Here is an 18,296-nt window from a genome sequence, read left to right on the forward strand (position 1 = left end):
TGACTGAGCTACTTCACTTTCACTTTTCCCTTTCATGCATTGGAGAAGGAAATGGCAACCCACTCCAGTATTCTTGCCTGGAGAATCCCAGGGATGACGGAGCCTGATGGGCTGCCGTCTATGGGGTCACACAGAGTCAGACACGACTGAAGCGACTTAGCAGCAGCAGCAGCAGCAGCATTCACAGATTATAACAAATGAACCATTCTGGAGGCAGGTGTTGATAGTTGGGGAGGAAGCTATCCATGTTGGGGGTGGGGGGTCTATACCTTCCTTTTTTTTTGAAGTTTTTCCTTTTTTCGTTTCATAGGATATCTAGCGTCACCAACTGTAGAGGGAAAAGCCAGTTCTCACATTTTTATTTAGTGCTATAATTACTAAATGTGGATTTGACCTTGATCTTCAATAAAGTGATTAAATAATGATCAGTAATTAGCAAGAATTTATGCAATCCATGCTGAAATTTGTATTAGATTTCTACTGCAGCTGTAAAAAAAAAAAATTATGGAATGCTTCATGAATTCACATGTCATCCTTGCTAGTCTTCCCTGTATTGGTCCAATTTTAGCGTATGCACTGCCAAAGCCAGCACTGTTCCTGCTTTTCAATTTTGCTATGAACCTGAAACTACTCTGAAAAAAAAAACTATTAAAAAAGGTGGAGAGAAGAGCAGGGGTGATAATAGCAGGCAGGGGTGACACCATGGTTTCTGCTGGCTGCCTGCTTGGCCTTCACTGGAGCCCCAGCCACCCTTCCCATGCCGGGTGGTGATGAGGAGCCGAGGAGGGTTCCTGGGGGGCACTGCTGTGTCCAGGCTCGGGGGAATGACTGTGACCCTGTGTTTCTCCTGGCAGGTGGCGTGGAGGCGGTGATGGTACGCCTGGTGAACGGCTCGGGCCCGCACCAGGGCCGCGTGGAGGTGTACCACGAGCGGCGCTGGGGCACCGTGTGCGACGACGGCTGGGACAAGAAGGACGGGGATGTGGTGTGCCGCATGCTGGGTTTCCCCGGCGCTGAGGACGTGCACCGAACCGCTCAGTTCGGGCAAGGTAGGGCGCCCACCAGAGGAGAACGTGGGGCGAGGGACCCGGAATCCTAGGCCTGCCCTCCCATCCAGGGTCCCCTCGACGGCAGTCCTGCCAAATGTCACCTGGCCTCCACCTGGGTCCTTCCCACCTTGGGGAGCTTGCAGCCACCAGCCATCCGTCTTCAGGCAGTTCTGATCGTTAGAACATTCCTTCCTTCCCTTGAATTGGACTCCCTTTCTCTTTTTGTCTCCTGCTGGCCTCCACTGTTGCGGACTGAATGTTTGCGACCCCCCTACCCCATCCCTCCCCAGCCAAATTCATAGGGCCTTCCCTGGTGGCTCAGTGGTAAAGAATCCGCCAGCAAAGCAGGAGACACAGGTTCCATCCCTGGGTCAGGAAGATCCCCTGGAGAAGGAAATGGCAACCCACTCCAATATGCTTGCCTGGAGAATCCCATGGACAGAGGAGCCTGGTGGGCTATAGTCCATGGGGCTGCAAAGAGTCAGACACGACTGAGCGACTGAACAACAACAATATATTCATATGTCGAAATCCTGACCCCCAATGTGATGGTATTAGGAGGTGGGGCCTTTGAGGGGGTGACCAGGTCACAAGTGGAGCTTTTATAATGGGACCTTAGTAAAGGAACCTAAGGGTGCACTGCCTGCTTCCGTGAGTACACACAGGAGCCTCCTAGTCGGAAGAGGGCTCTCCCTAGAACCCCCGCATCTGAGCACACAGGCACTCTGATCTTGGACTCGCATCCCTCAGAACCATGAGAAATAAACATCTCTTGTTTACAAGCTGCCCAGTCTGAGCCCATGAAGACAATCGTGCTCACTGAAGCGCTCTTGTGAAATCTGTTGTGACAGCTGGTGGAGAGCAGCCGGTTGACCCCAGCGTCCTGGCCTCTGGACTGAAAGGCCCAGTGCGCCGGGAGTTCAAAGGGTCCAGCTCCACAGAGGACAGCCCAGCGGGGGCGAGTGCTTCCCTCCCACCTGAAGCTGTGCACTGGGTCTCAGCCTGTTTTCTGCAAGGAAAGCTACCATCTTTGTTTGCAGGAGAAACAGAAACGGAATCAGTCCTTACTTTTCCATTTTTGGCTCTGATGAGGACTTCTCCCTAATATGTGGGAGCAAAATGTTTTAGGAGGAAAAGTCATACATTCTTTTAGAAAACCCACGCTAGGTCATTTAACTGTCATAGGTGGGTTTAGCCTAAAACTCTTTCATCCTCCCTTGATTTAAAAAATATATATTTTTTAAAATTATTAAAGTCTGATAACACATTTTTTTTAATAAATTTATTTATTTTAGTTGGGGGCTAATTACTTTACAATATTGTAATAGTTTTTGCCATACATTGACATGAATCAGCCATGGGTTTACATGTGTTCCCCTTCCTGGACCCCCCACCCACCTCCCTCCCCATCCCATCCCTCTGGGTCATCCCATTGCCCCGGCCCTGAGCCCTTGTCTCATGCATCGAACACGGAATGGTGTTCTGTTTCACATATGATAATATACATGTTTCAATGCTATTCTCCCAGAACGTCCCACCCTCACCTGATAACACATTTACAGGAGACTTGGAAAATACAGAACCAGGTTACATATAGTTCTACTTTATTTTTTAAAGTAGATAAATTAAGATTTTTAGTTGGAGTTTCAATATCAAACTCTCAAAAATGAATAGAATGAATATACAGAGAAGTAGAAGGATATAATAGATCTGAAAAGCACTGTGAAACCAATTCAACATAATTAACATTTATATAATTTTCACACAAAAGTCAGATACAAATTCAAGTTTATAGAGTATAAACTAGGAGACACTGGAACATATTGGGTTTCCCTGATTGCTCAGACAGTGAGGAATCTGCCTGCAATGCAGGGGATCCTTCATTGATGTTTGTATCGTATGGCATGAGGGGAAGCCCTAGAATTGCCACTCAAGCCTTTTTTAAGTTAATTTTTACTGGAGTGTAGTGGCTTTATAATGTTGTGTCAACTTCTACTATTCAGCAAAATGAATCAGGTATACATATACATATAACCCCTCTTTTTTGGATTTCCTTCCCATTTAGGTCACCTCAGAGCACTGAGTAGAGTTCCCTGTGCTATAGAGTAGGTTCTCATTAGTTATCTATTTTATGTATAGTATCAATAGTGTATATATGTTACTCATGCTAAGTCACTTCAGCCTTGTCCAACTTTTTGAGACCTATGGACTGTAGCCCGCCAGTCCAGGACAATCCTCTGTTCATGGGATTCTCCAGGCAAGAACATTAGAGCAGATTGCCATGCCTTTCTCCAGGGGATCTTCCTGATCCAGGGATCGAACCCGCATGTCTTACATCTCCCGCATTGGCAGGCAGGTTCTTTACCACTGGTGCCACGTAGGAAGCCCTTATATATGTCGATCGTAATCTCCCAGATTCTCCCACCCACCCCTCTTTCCTCCTTGGTATTCATACGTTTGTTCATTACATCTGTATCTTTATTTCTGCTTTCCAATAGGATCATCTATACAATTTTTCTAGATTCCACATATATAAAAATATTGTATATTAATGCCACTGGAGTCTTTAAATCAGGCGTTGGGAAGCCAGACTCGATTCTACATTTGCATCAGATTTGCACCATTAAATATGAATATGAAGTGGCTCAGTTGTGTCTGACTCTTTGCAACCCCATGGACTGTAGCCTGTCAGGCTCCTCCGTCCATGGGATTTTCCAGGCAAGAATACTAGCTGCTGCTGCTGCTAAGTCGCTTTAGTCGTGTCCTACTCTGTGCAACCCCGTAGATGGCCGCCCACCAGGCTCTGCCGTCCCTGGGATTCTCCAGGCAAGAACACTGGAGTGGGTTGCCATTTCCTTCTCCAGGGGATTTTCCTGACCCAGGGTTAGAACCTGGGTCTGCCATGCTGCAGGCAGACTCTTTACTGTCTGAGCCACCGGGGAAGCCCTAAAATTGAACTGTGGCCTGACCTCCCCATCATTGTCCAGTAACTTAGGTCATGTGATATTTGAGACCTGGGCAGGTAGGCAGGCCAAGTGTTACTCACAGGTCGACAGCAGGAAATGGGGGCCTCCTGTCCTGGCTGCACTTCCTTCTTCCCAGAGCAGCTTCCGGCTCCTTCCATGGACAGGCACTAGGCTCAGTGCTGGGGCGTGGAGTTGGGTTAACCTAGTCTCTGACCTCAGCACGTTCAGTTTAGGGGGAGGCAGACATGTTCACAGATTCTAAACAGCATGAGAAGGGCTCGCCTGCCCTGCCAACTCTGGGGCAGGGCAGGTGATGCCCACCTCTCCTGGCAGAGGGCGGGTTGCGCTTCAGGTTCAGATGCCCCTCTGACCACAGATTCCCTGCAGGCGGGTGCCCAGACTCCCGACCTCAGTCGGCTCACCCTCAGCCTCACGGAGTCTCCCAGGCCCCTCCCCAGGCCCAGCCCCGCCATCCATCGTCTCTATTTCTCTTACGGATGTGCTTTCTGTCCTTCCAGGCAGGACTGCAGACCTGTCCCTCCCCTTCCCCTCACCCACTCCCCTGTCCCTTCTCTGCTGAGTCCCTGGGTCCTATGGATTCTACCAGTGTCTACCTCTTGGGCCTTTGACTCCGTCCCCTCCTATTTGTTCTCACTGTTCTTGCCTTAGGAGCTTAGGCTGGGTAGAGCAGTGGCGTGGAGCTCAGGCTCTAGGTCAGAGCCTAGCTAGCATCCCATATCTGCCACTTACTGGTTGGTGACCTGGAGCAGACTTCCTAACCTCCCCAGGCTTCAGCCCTTCCACTTTTGCAGGAGGATGGCAAATGAAAAATGAGATCATGTATGGCAAACAATTAGCGCAGCGCAGGCCCAGTGGTGCACAGTCATTTGCTGCTTGTTGGGAGGAGGTGGGGCATTCTCCAGGAGCTCCTTCCTGCATAGCCTGCTCCCTACCTCCTCCTCCAGGCCTTCCTCTTCCTGGCTACCAGGGCTCTTTCTAAAATGGTCTCCTGCTTGTCACTCCCCTGCCCAACGCTCAGTGGGTCTTTACTGCTCTCAGGATCAAGTCCGGTTTCCTTACCTTAGTGCAGCAAGGTCCGTCCTAAAGTGCCTCACTTCTTGGCGGAGCACCCTTCAGCCGCATGCACCCATATGTGGGCTCTGAGCTCATACAGCTGTTTTCAATCTCCATGTCCTATTGCCTGCTCTTCCTCAGGTTTGGAATGCCTTTCCCTCCTCTTCACCTAGCTAATTCCTCTTCAGTTTATTTGCTGTTATTCAGTCGCTAAGTCATGTCTGACTCTTTGCAACCCCAAGGACAGCACGCCAGGCTTCCCTGTCGTTCACTGTCTCCTAGAGTTTGCTCAAACACATGTCCAATGAGCCGATGATGCCATTCAACCATCTCATCTTCTGTCATCCCTTTCTCCTCCTGCCTTCAATCTTTCCCAGTCAGAGTCTTTTCCAATGAGTTGGCTCATTGGGATGTGATAGGTATTGCATAAAGTGACTCCAATACTTTGACCACCTGATGTGAAGACCTGACTCATTAGAAAGACTCTGATGCTGGGAAAGATTGAAGGTAGGAGGAGAAGGGGACAAGAGAGGATGAGATGGTTGGGTGGTATCACTGATTCGATGGACATGAGTTTGAGCAACTCGAGGAGTTGGTGATGGACAGGGAGGCCTGGTGTGCTGCAGTCCATGGGGTCTGAACTGAACTGAAAGTGGGAGGGAGGGAGGAGGGGCCAGAGGAGGGTGTGAGGAGAGAAGGAAGGAAGCAACTTGTGTGCCTGCAGAATCTGCATCCTCCCTGAGCCATACAAGAAACTGCCGAGCCTGGCATGCTCTTGGTGGTTTGGCACCATAAAAGTTTTCCTGGCCAGGGCTCAATAATTAAATGATCGGTGTCCCTGGGAAAAAAACAAGGAAAGACCCAAGTGAGAAAGACTTGGAGATGATTTTTTTTTTAATTTTATATTGGTCCAAGAGCTGTTGGAGAAGGAGGGAGTGCAGTTGGAGAAGATGGAGGCTGGAACAGGGTCCAGAAGGAGATGGAGGGGTTGAGACCAGGGCAGCACCCAGGGAACTGGTCCTGGACCCACTGAGAAAATCTGTGAAACATACAGACAGACAAAGGAGGTGAGGGTGGGTACAAATGAAGACGGTAGGTGAGGGTGGGTGGATGGATTGAACGTGTCCATTCTAATTATATTATTATTAGCGTTTTTGCTCTTTTTTTTTTTCTTAAGATCAAATTTAAATACTGGGTGGTGGCTTAGTGCAGGGTCAGCAAATGTTAAAGGGCCAGAAGTAAATATTTTAGGCTTTGTGGGCTAGATGGTCTGTCTCACAACTATTCAACTCTGCAGTTGTAGCACGAAAGTAACTACAGACGAAAGTAACTACAGTCTACAAGCTAGACTTGTGTAATTAGATGGCGGGGGGGGGATGCTGTGTTCTGATAAAACTTTATTTACAAAAGCAAGAAGTGGGCCGAATTTGGTTTGCCACCTCTTAACTTAGTGATCCATGAAATGCACTGTATATGTGCTTCTGTAAGGAACAGGGACTAGACTGGCTGGACATGAGAGGTCACCATCTCCTCCTCCTGTAATAGTTTTGGGACAGGTCTGCTAACCTTTCTGGGGCCTCAGTTTTCCTTTCTCTTAAGTATCTATTTGATAGCTGTCCTGCCTGCCTCTGTGTGGTGCTCTGATGGCAGCCTTTATGATTCAGTGTAAGTCATTCCTTCTACTAATATTACTCTAAATAAACATGCAGCAGCTCAAATGTAAGTTCCAGGAAGCAGAGATTTTTGTTTTTTCTTGATTTGTTTTTGTACCATTTTTAAAGGTTACTTTCCCCCTTTACAGTTACAACACAATATTGGCTATAGTCTCTATGTTGTACAATACATCTTTGTAGCCTATCTTACATCAGATTGTTTGTACCTCCCAGTTCCCCATCCATGTGTTGCCCCTTCCCTTTCACTGGTACCCACTAATTTGTTCTCTGTACATATGCGTTTTTTGGTATAGTCATTAGTTTGTTGTGTTATCTTAGATTCTCCCCTGGACAGATATCTATTAACCAGGATGTAGATGGTAAAGAGTCTGCCTGCAGTGCGGGAGACCCAGATTCGATCCCTGGGTCGGGAAGATCCCCTGGAGAAGGAAATGGCAACCCACTCCAGTACCCTTGCCTGGAAAATTCCATGGATGGAGGAGCCTGTACAGTCCATGGGGTCGCAAAGAGTCGGACGCGACTGAACAACTTCACTTCATTTCTGTTAGTTTGTTGTGTTATCTTAGATTCCTCCTACAAGTGATATCATACAGTATTTGACTTTTCTGACTTATTTTGCTTAGAGTGATGCCCTCCAAGTTCATTCGTGTTGCTGCAGATAGCAAAGTTTTGTTCTTTTCTGTGGCTGAGTAGTATTCCATTGTATATATAATATATACCACATCTTCTTTATCCACTCCTCTGTTGATGAACACTGGTTGCTCTCCTATCTTGGCAACTGTATACTTATCATGCTGCTATGAACATTGGGGTGCATATATCTTCTTGAACTAGTTTTTGTGTCTTGTGGATGTGTACCCGGAAGTGGGATTGCTGAATCATATGGTAATTCTGTTTTTCGTGTTTTGAAAAACCTCCATACTATTCTCCACCAATTTACATTCTTACCAGCAGTGGGTTTTTTTAAAACCATTTTCTGTTCACTAATGTAGCCCAAATACCCAGAATAGCGCTGAGCATGAAGTAGACGCTTAAATATTTATTGAATGAATGAATGAATGATGAGAATAAAATAAAATCTCTGCTTACTATCCCAACCATCCCCTCACATTTCAACAGCCCCTAAGGCTCCAAGTGTCAGAAGACCTGGCCTCTGGTCCCAGTTTTGCCTCCGTAAGAGAAAACCTCACTGTGTAGTTTCAGTTTTCTGACTCTAAAGTGGGGGAACAGAGAACCCCCTTCCTGCTTCCTAATGGGGCTTGTTATGGAGCTCACAGAGAGAACCAGCATGGAGGAGCAGACCTAATCTAGAGCAGGGCTCTCAGACTTGAAGGCATGTTGACTGGTGGAGATCCTCTTAAGATACAGTGTTAGTCGCTACATTTGTGTCTGACTGTTTGCAATCCTATGGCCTGTAGCCCACCAGGCTCTTCTGCCCATGAGATTCTCCAGGCAAGAATACTGGAATGAGTTGCCGTGCCCTCCTCCAGGAGGTCTTCCCAATGCAGGAATCAAAACCGGGTTCAGGTTCCGGTGGGCCCAAGACTGCATTGCTGATGAGCTCCCGGGCGATACTGACCTCCTGGTACTCAGGCCACACGATGAGTGTCAGGTGTCAGCTCTCATGGATGTTAACTGACACAATGATTGATATCTGGATTCATGAGAGTTCTAGCCTCTCTGACACGTCGGGGAGCAGAGATGATCTGTGAGTTCATTGGTCCCTTTAGTGATGTCCCAATAACGGCAGATATGAGTATTGCTGATTTAACAACCCTATCCTCATTTTATTGGCTCTTCCATGACTGAACATTAGCTAGAACTCCCTAGCCAAACCCCAACTAGAGTTTGGAGTTTCATGATCCTGTGTATGCATTAGGACTGGTAACCTTGGGCCTGTTTTGTATTTGTCAGTCTCCTTCATTTGCTGCTTTATTTGTTTTGGGTGTGACTAATCACACAGAGCTCTTGGGTCTGCAACCTTTTCCTGGGTAATTTGTAAACTGATGTGTTTTCCAGGAGACATTTAATCTGAGAATTTTTGCTCAGCCTCAAAGGGCTTATTGTGTAAGAGGCACATTGTATCCGGCCAGGGAAGAGGCTGTGATGAACAAATAACATTAAAAAAGACAGCATAAGGAGATCTCTCCTCCCAGCTCTGTCCCCTAGTTCACTGCTCGGCAATCCCTTGAGCACATGCTGAATATCTCAGCATAACAAAAATATGTACAAACCACTAAGTCCTTGAAATCAATTTGTTGTTGTTCAGTCACTCAATCATGTCCAACTCTTTGTCACTCCGTGGACTGCAGCACGCCAGGCTTCCCTGTCCTTCACTATCTCCCAGAGCTTTCTCAAACTCATGTCCATGGAGTCAGTGATGCTATCTAACCATCTCATCCTCAGCCACCCTCTTCTCCTCCTGCCCTCAATCTTTCCCTGCATCAGAGTCTTTTCCAATGAGTTGGCTCTTTGTATCAGTGGCCAAAATATTGGAGCTTCTTACTGGGCACCAAAAGGGTTTAGTTGTTCCCTGGATGCTCTTTGTAAAGGGATTTCCCATGCAGTCCAAGGCTGAGTGACAGGTTTAAGGATCTTAATACTCAAAGAGTCGGACATGATTTAACAACTAAATAACAACAATACTCAGTGCTGACAATTCCTCTAAAAGGGGAGGTTGTCTGGCTGCTGAGAGATGGGACAAGGAGGCATGGTGCTAGGATCAGGTGCTAGGATCCCTGAACTGCCTTTCATGTAGGGTTTTGGTGCATTTCAAAGCCCTTTAAAATACAGGAACTGTTACTTCATTTGGGCTTCCTTTGTGGTTCAGCAGTGACAAATCTGCCTGCAAAGGCAGGAGACTCGGGTTCAATCCCTCGGTCAGAGGGATTGAAGGAAGGAAATGGCAACCTACTCCAGTATTCTTGCCTGGGCAATCCCATGAACAGAGGAGCCTGGTGGGCTACAGTCCATGAGGTTGCAAAGAGTTGGATACTACATAGCGACTAAACAGCAACAATTACATCGTTTAACTTGCCCAGATTGACATGGTAATGTTGGAACGCAGTTTCTGACCTTCGACCCCATGATTTCTGGTACCAGCTCTTGAATATAACAAGTAAGTTTACCCAGTAGGTTCTCAGTTTACTTAGCTTCAGCACCAAAAGTTTCACGTCCTGGGAATCCCCTCCCATTTTTACAACTGAAATGGTCCTCCTGGATGGGCTGAGCCTTGAGATTTGTCCTACTTGTTGTAAAGCCCTATTTCTGCTGTACCAGTGCTTCTCAAACTTCAATGCAGGAACACTTGGTTCAAATGTAGATTCTGGTTCAGTAGGTCCTGGGAAGGGCATGAGGTTGTGTATTTTTAACAAACTCTGATGCTACTGATCTAGGACCACACTTTGAGTAGCAAAGCTCTAAGCCACTGACTCCACGGGAGATGGGAGCCCTGAAGCTCAGGCAGCACTCCAGAGGGCTCCCAAGTGAGCTCCCACCATTAAAGACCTGGCTTGGCCATCAGCCCAGAGAACCCACCAAAACATGGTTGATGGCCCTGCCAGTTCATCAGTGGGGCTCCAGGTGACTTCTCCCCTCTCTGCTGACCCCTCTGACCCCAGACAAGCCCTCTCCATTCCCTTGAAGCCTCACCCAGCTGCCCTATTCCCTTGACATTCATTGAAGACCTCAATGCCCAGTCTATGTCTCTTGAGACTCGGGTACAATCCTGGGAAAACCAACTAAAGGCTCCCTGCATGGGCACCTTCAGACCATCAGGTTGGTCCTCCTAAGAGCTGAGTGAACAAGGCGGGGTGAACAGGTGGGCAAAACAAAGCTGGATTGTCTTAGAGACCTTGTATTTTGGGAACTGACCTAGTTGCTTATGGTTACGGATGCTTCCACCTGTCATAACATATATGTCTGGTGATAATGTTAATTTCTGAGATCTGCTGTCATTCCAAGGACCACTGTTTGAGCTCATTGTGTGAGACCATCAGCTTTAAATTTCAAAAGACTGAAGGTGATGTTGACACTGAGATATTTGGTTATGGGGTACTGGATCTGTCCAAGTTAGATCTGTCTGACATTGTCCCTCTGATTATGTCTTGTCTGAATATTCAGCAGCAAAGGCTGCAAGATACATCCCAACAGAGGGGACTTCTCTGGTGGTCTAATGGCTAAGACTCTGTGTTTCCACTTCAAGGGGCACAGGTTTGATCCCTGGTCAGGGAACTAAGAGCCCACAGGTTATGTGGTATGGCCAAAATCTCAAAAGCTATTAAGCATCTTGTATAAAGTGTGGGCCTGAGAGGCAGCAAGACTTGGACTTGAGTTCAGACTCTGACACTTACAAGCTGAGCAACCTTGCACCAATTGCTTTCTGAACCTCAGTTTTCCCATCTAGAAAAAGGGTTATTCATGCCCATCTCATAGCACTGTGGTGAGAATGGACAAAGATCATATGTATAAGAGGCCCGACACATAGGAGCTGCTCAGTAAATACCATCATGGTTATTGTTTAGTTGCTAATTCATGTCTGATTCTTTGTGACCCCATGGATTGCAGCCCTCCAGACTCCTCTATCCATGGGATTCTCCAGGAAAGACTACTGGGGTGGGTTGCTATTTCCTCCTCCAGGGAATCTTTCTGACCCAGGGATTGAACCCACGACTCTTATATCTCCTGCATTGGCAGGTGGGTTCTTTACCACTGAGCCACCAGGGAAACCCATCCTCACTGTCAATTATTTTTATTCTACTTTCAAGAAACTGAGCCTAGAGAAGACATATTGGTCCTGGTGGAGTGGAGAAGACAGGGGGACCCACTCGATTGGAGAATTGACAGCAGAGCTCGGGACAGACAGCAGTGCTCCCGTGTGTCCTGTGCTCCTGCATTTCTGTTAAGACATCGTGTCCACTTGTCTCCACAGGCACAGGGAGAATTTGGATGGACGATGTCGCCTGCAAGGGCACCGAGGAAAGCATCTTCCGCTGCAGCTTCTCCAAGTGGGGGGTGACAAACTGCGGGCACGCTGAGGATGCTGGCGTGACGTGCAAGAGACACTAACAGTGGGCACAGCCGGAGGTCCGGGCCCAGCTGCCAAGCCTCCTTCCTGCATTCCTGGGGAGGGGGCAGTGCTCGGGGCTCCCCTGGCCATGCCTCTGCCCTCCACGCCCAGCCCAGTAACCCCAGACCTCTGTAATTCCCATCGCAGGACCACGGTGACCTGTCACCCTCCTCCTCTTGGACATCTATTCCAAAGCACAACTCTGGGATCCACTGCCTGTCTCTCCCTTCCACCATGGTTCCTGCGTGGAGCCCTGGTCGACTGGATCGCCTTTTTCCAGAGTCTTCTAAACACTGTGCCATCAGGGCTATCTGTCCATGTTCTCTGTGGTCTGTGAGTTACAGATGGATCCTGGCGACCAGTGCAGCAGTGAAGATGGGCAGGAGGCATCCCAGGTCGTTTACTCTGCAGATCATTCCCAAACCTCAGGCCAAGAGTTTTGACCAGCAAGAGACGATATCGAGTGATTCACGTTCCCCTCTTTACTCTGCCTCTGCACAGTGTTTGTTAGTTCGGGAAAGTGACATAGAGGAGGGGCGGCTCTAGCAGTGAGAGGGAGATGCCAGCCTCCTGCAGGAACCAGTCTGGAATCCAAGAAGGCAAGTGAAAGGAACATTTATTGAGTGACTGCCATGTGTGCTACATAGTATCTTGGGCGCTCAATTCATGTATCACTTTGCAGCACTCCTACAAGTCATGCTGGCTTGGGTACCACTTGACCTCTAAGTAGCACTCAAGTGACCCATTCACCTAGCCTATCAGTCAGAGAGAGAATGAGACCATTGTTTTGACCTGAACTCTCATGTGTCTTTGCTTAGACTCAAGCAAGAAGCTGGAGTGCAGCACAAGTGTGACTAGAAGATTACATACTCCAAATCCCATAGGGTGTAAGTTCAAGGTTGGATGTGACTGGCTTCCAAGGCAGCCATCCACATAGGAGGATGGATTTGGAGGGTGACCTGGGAGCTATCTGGGTTAAACCAAGGCCAGCCCTCAGTCATCTGGCAATCAGGGTTAAAGCCACATTGCCTGTGTCTCAGAGCTGTCTGGAGGCGATGATACAGAACCTTCCAGGCCTCTTTGGGTGTCATCCTGTGGTCAAGAAAACACATGTCCTGATGGAGCCTATAAGACTGGAAGGAAATGAGGATTCCCTACTACATCTAGGGAAAGAAGAGGCTGTGGGCCTCTGGGAGCCCTCAGTCTGCACCCCTTTCCTAGTGATGGGGAGATCAGAGTCTGCTTTTGACATGAGGACAAGGTCATGCTGGGCATTTCTGTGTTCTAGGCCTGGGGAGCTTCGTGGTAGTGAGTGAGCATAGGCCCACCGACCTTGGGGGAGTCACAGACTCAGACACGCCTCAGATATACAATCACCTGTCCTACCTGGTGAGCATCGCCTGCCTGGGGAAAGCAATGGCCGGGACCCTCTGGGGATAAGACCAGCCAAGCTCCTGGCTGACAACTAAAACCAATACATGCTATTGGTTGTTCTTTGCTTATAATATGCTTATTATCTGCTATGTTTACATAACATGCATGTACTCATGCATCTTTTCCCAGAGCCAATATATGTATGCATATATGAACACAGCACTCTTTACTACATAGCTCAGTACATCGCAAAGTTTGCATTAAAAAAAAAAGAAAATGCTCAAGATGGAAGAATGTCACATTGAGTGAAATAAATCCCTGTCTTTTCTGACACAGAATCCAGTTATCCCACCAATGAAGACCCCATGTAACTTTCTTACGTGGTCTTTTCATTCGGGAAAACATAAGTCTTGCTTTACATCAATGAAAAACCATGGTGATATGTGTTTGAACTTTAAAAGCAAAGTCTACTAGTTTACTCTCCGACTTAAAAGGACGTGGAAATAGCCATGATCCTGTATTTCAGGGACTAAAGGAAATTAGGCCAGGCCTAAAATACATCAGACCTTTTGTAAGAATTTCAATAAAGCTGAAAACATGATGCTAACAAGTTTCCCTCACATTCTTTCTCATGAAAACCCAGTGAGCATGGTGAGGGGGTGGGTGAAAATTGGATAGGTCTGATCATTTTTCAGCAGGAATAGGTAGAATGGGCAGCTTATGAGAAGCTGCCTTAATGCTTCCAGAGGATGATAAACATAGTCTAGATCAAGAACTTGATGGCACATGAAGTCTTAAGCCCTATTAGGTAACCTAAGGAAAGAGTCTCAAGCAAAAGAATGATAATCAAGACCCAGCTTATAAGAGAATTGCTTTTGTATTCACTAAAGAAAAGACCACCTGTCAATTTACTCACTTTTCCAGAGCTGTTGGCACAGACAGTAAAGAACCTCCCTGCAATGCAGGAGACCCAGGTTCAATCCCTGGGACAGGAAGATCCTCTGGAGTAGGAAATGGCAACCCACTCCAGTATTCTTGCCTGGAGAATTCCATGGACAAAGGAGCCAGGTGGGCTACAGTCCATGGGGTCACAGAGAGTCAAACACGACTGAATTCTTACTTGAGGATGTGCTTTCATCCAGAGTTCCATTCACACATAAGAAGACCACCCAAGGTCTGTGAACCCACGGGGCCTCATCACCCAGTGAGAAGCAGGGACCCCCAGGCACAGGACCCGGGCAGTATGTGGGGATGACCCAGGTCACTGGGTAGTCCCGGTCATATGCTCATAGCTGCACCTCCGGGAAAACCTCATGGCCCCAGGCTGGCTGTGGGCCCTAACAATTTGCCAAAGGAAGTCAAAAAGTAGGCTTTCTGAAAACACACCAGAGGCATCATGGTTTCCTCCTCTAAAAAGCCAGGTGATGCCCACCCGCAAAGCACTGTGGCTCCCACTCTATACTCAGGCCGCGTGGAGAAGGGGACTTCTCCCCTCTAATGTCTACAAGGCCCCATGTTTCCCTGGTCTCAAATACCCGAGAACCTATGGTGCCTGCGTGTGTTGTAGTCAAGCCAACAGCTGTGGTGGGTTTGAGTCCCAGAAAGAAGTTACACCATTCTCCACCATAGTCAGCTGGTGGTTTCTTCAGCCTCATTGTTTCCTGACAGTTGTTCTCACATTTCTATGAGATGTCAACTGTGTGAAGCACCTGTCTTTCTCTTCTTGGAACAGCTCTCCCTTCAACCCTCCACGGAACACCTCTCCCATCCCTCTTTTTCTCTTCTCCTCCACCTTTCGATTCTGGGAGCTGAGGTGGGTTCTGACTGAGGGGAGCTTTGTCACTGAATCCTCTTCACCAGCTCACCCCCCAGATAGAACATGCTAAGGAGCTTTCCAGGAGGACTCTTAGTCCATTAGGATAGTGGTCTCCAATCTTTTCAGCACCAGGGATCGGTTTCGTGGAAGACAATTTTTCCATGGACTGGGTGTGGTGGGGAGGAGGTTTCAGGATGATTCAAGTGCATTACCTTTATTGTGCCCTTTATTTGTATTATTATTACCTTGTGATATATAATGAAATATATACAACTCACCATCATGCAGAATCAGTGGGAGCCCTGAGCTTGTTTCCCTGCAACTGGATGGTCCCATCTGGGAGTGAGGCAGTGGCAGCTGCTCCCCGTTGCTAATACCACCACCTCAGCTCCATCTCAGATTGTCAAGCATTAGATTCTCACAAGGAACATGCAACCCATACCCCTCCCTTGCACAGTTCACAGTACAGTTTGAGCGCCTATGAGAATCTGACGCCTCTGCTGATCTAATAGGAGGTGGAGCTCAGACGGTAACGCGAGCAATGGGGAGCCACTGTAAAACAGACGAAGCTTCACTCACTCACCCACCGCTCACCTCCAGCTTTGCAGCCCGGTTCCTGACAGCCACCCACCAGCATCCATCCGTGGCCCCGGGGATTGGGGACCCTTGCCCTATGTGGGGACCTCCCACCCTAGCTGGAGGGAACTTGAACAATTCGCAGCTCACTGTGAGCTCTGGTATCAGTGCTTTCCTCAGAAGTTGTTCTACCCAGCCTCCCGGGGTTCACACAGATTCAGCAGACAACACGTGGGAACCCTGTGCACTTTTCTGGAACTTTCTTTACGTGGCTCCCTAGTCTCAGATGCTGTGCCCAGCAAATTCCAACCACCTTGGCCTTCCCAACCTCCAATCTCTGTCTCCTCACCTCAGCAAGTTTCAGCAGAGAGCCTAGGCCAGTGCAGGCTCACTTCATGGGCTGTCTTTTTCTCAAGGAGCACAGACTTGTGCTACTGAGGTCTAAAGCCTAAAGATATTTTGTCAAGTATTTTGACTCCCTAAGTCATGTCTGGCTCTTTGCGACCCGATGAACTGTAGCTGGTCAGGCTCCTCTGTCCATATGATTTCTCAGGCTAGAATACTGGAGTGGGTTTCCATTTCCTTCTCCAGGGGATCTTCCCAACCCAGGAATCGAACCCAGGTCTCCTGCAGTGCAGGCAGTCTCCTGCATTACAGGCAGATTCTTTACCACTAATGCCACCTGGATCCAAGTCTTATTTTCAATTACTAGATGAACTTCCAGCTTCAGGACCATCACCTATAACTCAGAGTATCCTACACACCTACGTTACAAATATTTTTCAAGAATATGTTAAATTAAAAGTGTTTAAAAAATCTAAAGGGTTATACAAATTGTTTTTGTTCAGTCGCTAAGTTGTGTCTGACTCTTTGCAGCCCCACGGACTGTAGTACTGCAGGCTTCCCTGTCCTCCACTATCTCCCAGAGTTTGCTCAAATTCATGTTCACTGAGATGCTATCCAACCATCTCATCCTCTGTCGCCTCTTTCTCCTTTTGCCTTCAGTCTTCTGCAGCATCAGGGTCTTTTCCAATGAGTTGGCTCTTTGCATTAGGTGGCCAAAGTTTTGGAGCTTGATATTCAGCCTCAGTCATTCCAATGAATATTCAGGGTTCATTTCCTTTAGGATTGACTGGTTTGATCTCCTTGCAGTCCAAGGGACTAATATTTATATAATAACATGGAAGACTTTGACCTTTGGTTTACTGGAAAGATGGTCATTATAATTTAAAATTTTAAGAATTGATCGAGACAAGACAATACAAATACCTTAATAAATAAATTCTGGGACCAAAATAAAGTATAGTTCATTATAGTACTATATTGCCAGAGTATCCGCCACAGATTTACCTGAATTGTCAATGAAACACAGAATTTGGGTTTTTAAAAAATCACTCTGTGGGAGTCTGCTCATGAGACAGAAGGGCCTCTAGGTCCAATTCTTTTCTGGAAGAGCAATGAATTGTCTGTGATGTGAACAGCTTCAAAATACATTTTGCAGCCCATTTCTCCAGCTTTACTGGGTAACAGGCCAGAGTACAGGAACTTGAAGGGCAGAACAGACAGGAGAAATGAGAATAAAAACTTGCTGTAGTTCCCACCACTCCAGGAAGACCACTGTTGGCTCTCTGGTGACATCTGCAGGCTAATAAGAGAATGACACATTTGAAAGCCTTTCAGGAAAAATATACCCTCTAGGGTCAAATCACCCAGATTATTCTAAAGCCGACTCTAACGTGCATAGGAATCACCTGGGGATTTGGTTCAAACTCAGATTCTCATTTAGCAGGTCTGGTTTGGACCCGAGATTCCGAAGGTCTATTTCCTGGGTGATGCCCAAGGCTGCCTGGCCACTCCACCTGTCAGGCAGCACTGAATGTCAGAGTTGGGAAGGGTATCAAAAGTCAACTTGTTCAACCTTATTTGACAAGTGAGGAGGCATGAGAGCAAGAAGAGAAGGCAGGCACCCCCACAAATATAAGTAATATAGGATGTTTCATTTCTCTCATTCTGCCTTCCATGTCTATAATAATAAACGCGTGAGCTCAGAAAGGTTTTCTAGCTCTTATGCTTACTGATGACATCACTTGCCCAAGGCCACAGGTCTAGTCTTTGCCTCTTCTGACGAGCTCAAGAGATCAGGTTGGATGGCAGAGGCCCCTGAAGATTAATCCAATTACCAAGTGCCTTGGGCATAAAAATGGCTGTTTTGTACAATTGAATGATTTTTTTTTTTTTCTGTTTCTCCTTGACTTCCTTGTGCTCCTGGCTGGGAAAGTAACTAGTTCTAGATGAAGTAGAAGATGTTCCTGGTTTCCAAATGAAAGTGATATTTTCCAGATGGTAAGAGACCAGTCCAGATTGCAGAAGGGGAGTCCAGGGTCAGAAATCAGAGTTCTTCCTACTGTCATCTCTAGCTGCAGTTACAAAGAAAGGGTACCTCCCAAAACAGTCGCTTCAACGTATCACCCACCAGGTTACAGCAGGGTTACCTCAAGCCTGAGCCTCCGGTTCCCCAGTGTACCCACCTCTCCAGGTTCTGTGGAACCCCCCTCCCACCCTCACCCAATGTCACAGTTGCTCCCTGTAGCTGTGGGAAAAACAAACAGGGCTATAGATTTTTAATTCAAAGACATTTAGAGACAAATCCAGCTAATTCTGTACAACATTAGGTGTCCTTGGTCCAAGTTTTGGAATGAA

The 18,296-nt window shown here is 47.3% G+C and overlaps 1 protein-coding gene and 1 pseudogene across 3 annotated transcripts in view; one reads left to right on the plus strand and one right to left on the minus strand.

Annotated features, from left to right (window-relative positions):
- Positions 1 to 18,296, plus strand: part of SCARA5 (scavenger receptor class A member 5) — a 151,031-nt gene that overhangs the window by 120,578 nt on the left and 12,157 nt on the right. The window contains exons 8-10 of one of the 3 annotated variants that reach the window (XM_081497064.1): positions 855 to 1,049; positions 11,693 to 11,847; positions 11,978 to 13,811. In XM_081497064.1, coding sequence (XP_081353190.1) covers positions 855 to 1,049; positions 11,693 to 11,829 — 332 coding nt within the window. In that variant the 3' untranslated portion in view covers positions 11,830 to 11,847; positions 11,978 to 13,811. Of the gene's footprint in view, positions 1 to 854; positions 1,050 to 11,692; positions 13,812 to 18,296 lie in introns of those variants that run through there. The other 2 variants (XM_081497061.1, XM_081497071.1) reach the window with 2 other exon arrangements.
- LOC145521754 (U6 spliceosomal RNA) lies at positions 499 to 592 on the minus strand (annotated as a pseudogene).

Source organism: Giraffa tippelskirchi, chromosome 1, assembly GCF_054371585.1.
Source record: "Giraffa tippelskirchi isolate mGirTip1 chromosome 1, T2T-mGirTip1v1.2.pri, whole genome shotgun sequence".
Taxonomy (NCBI): domain Eukaryota; kingdom Metazoa; phylum Chordata; class Mammalia; order Artiodactyla; family Giraffidae; genus Giraffa; species Giraffa tippelskirchi.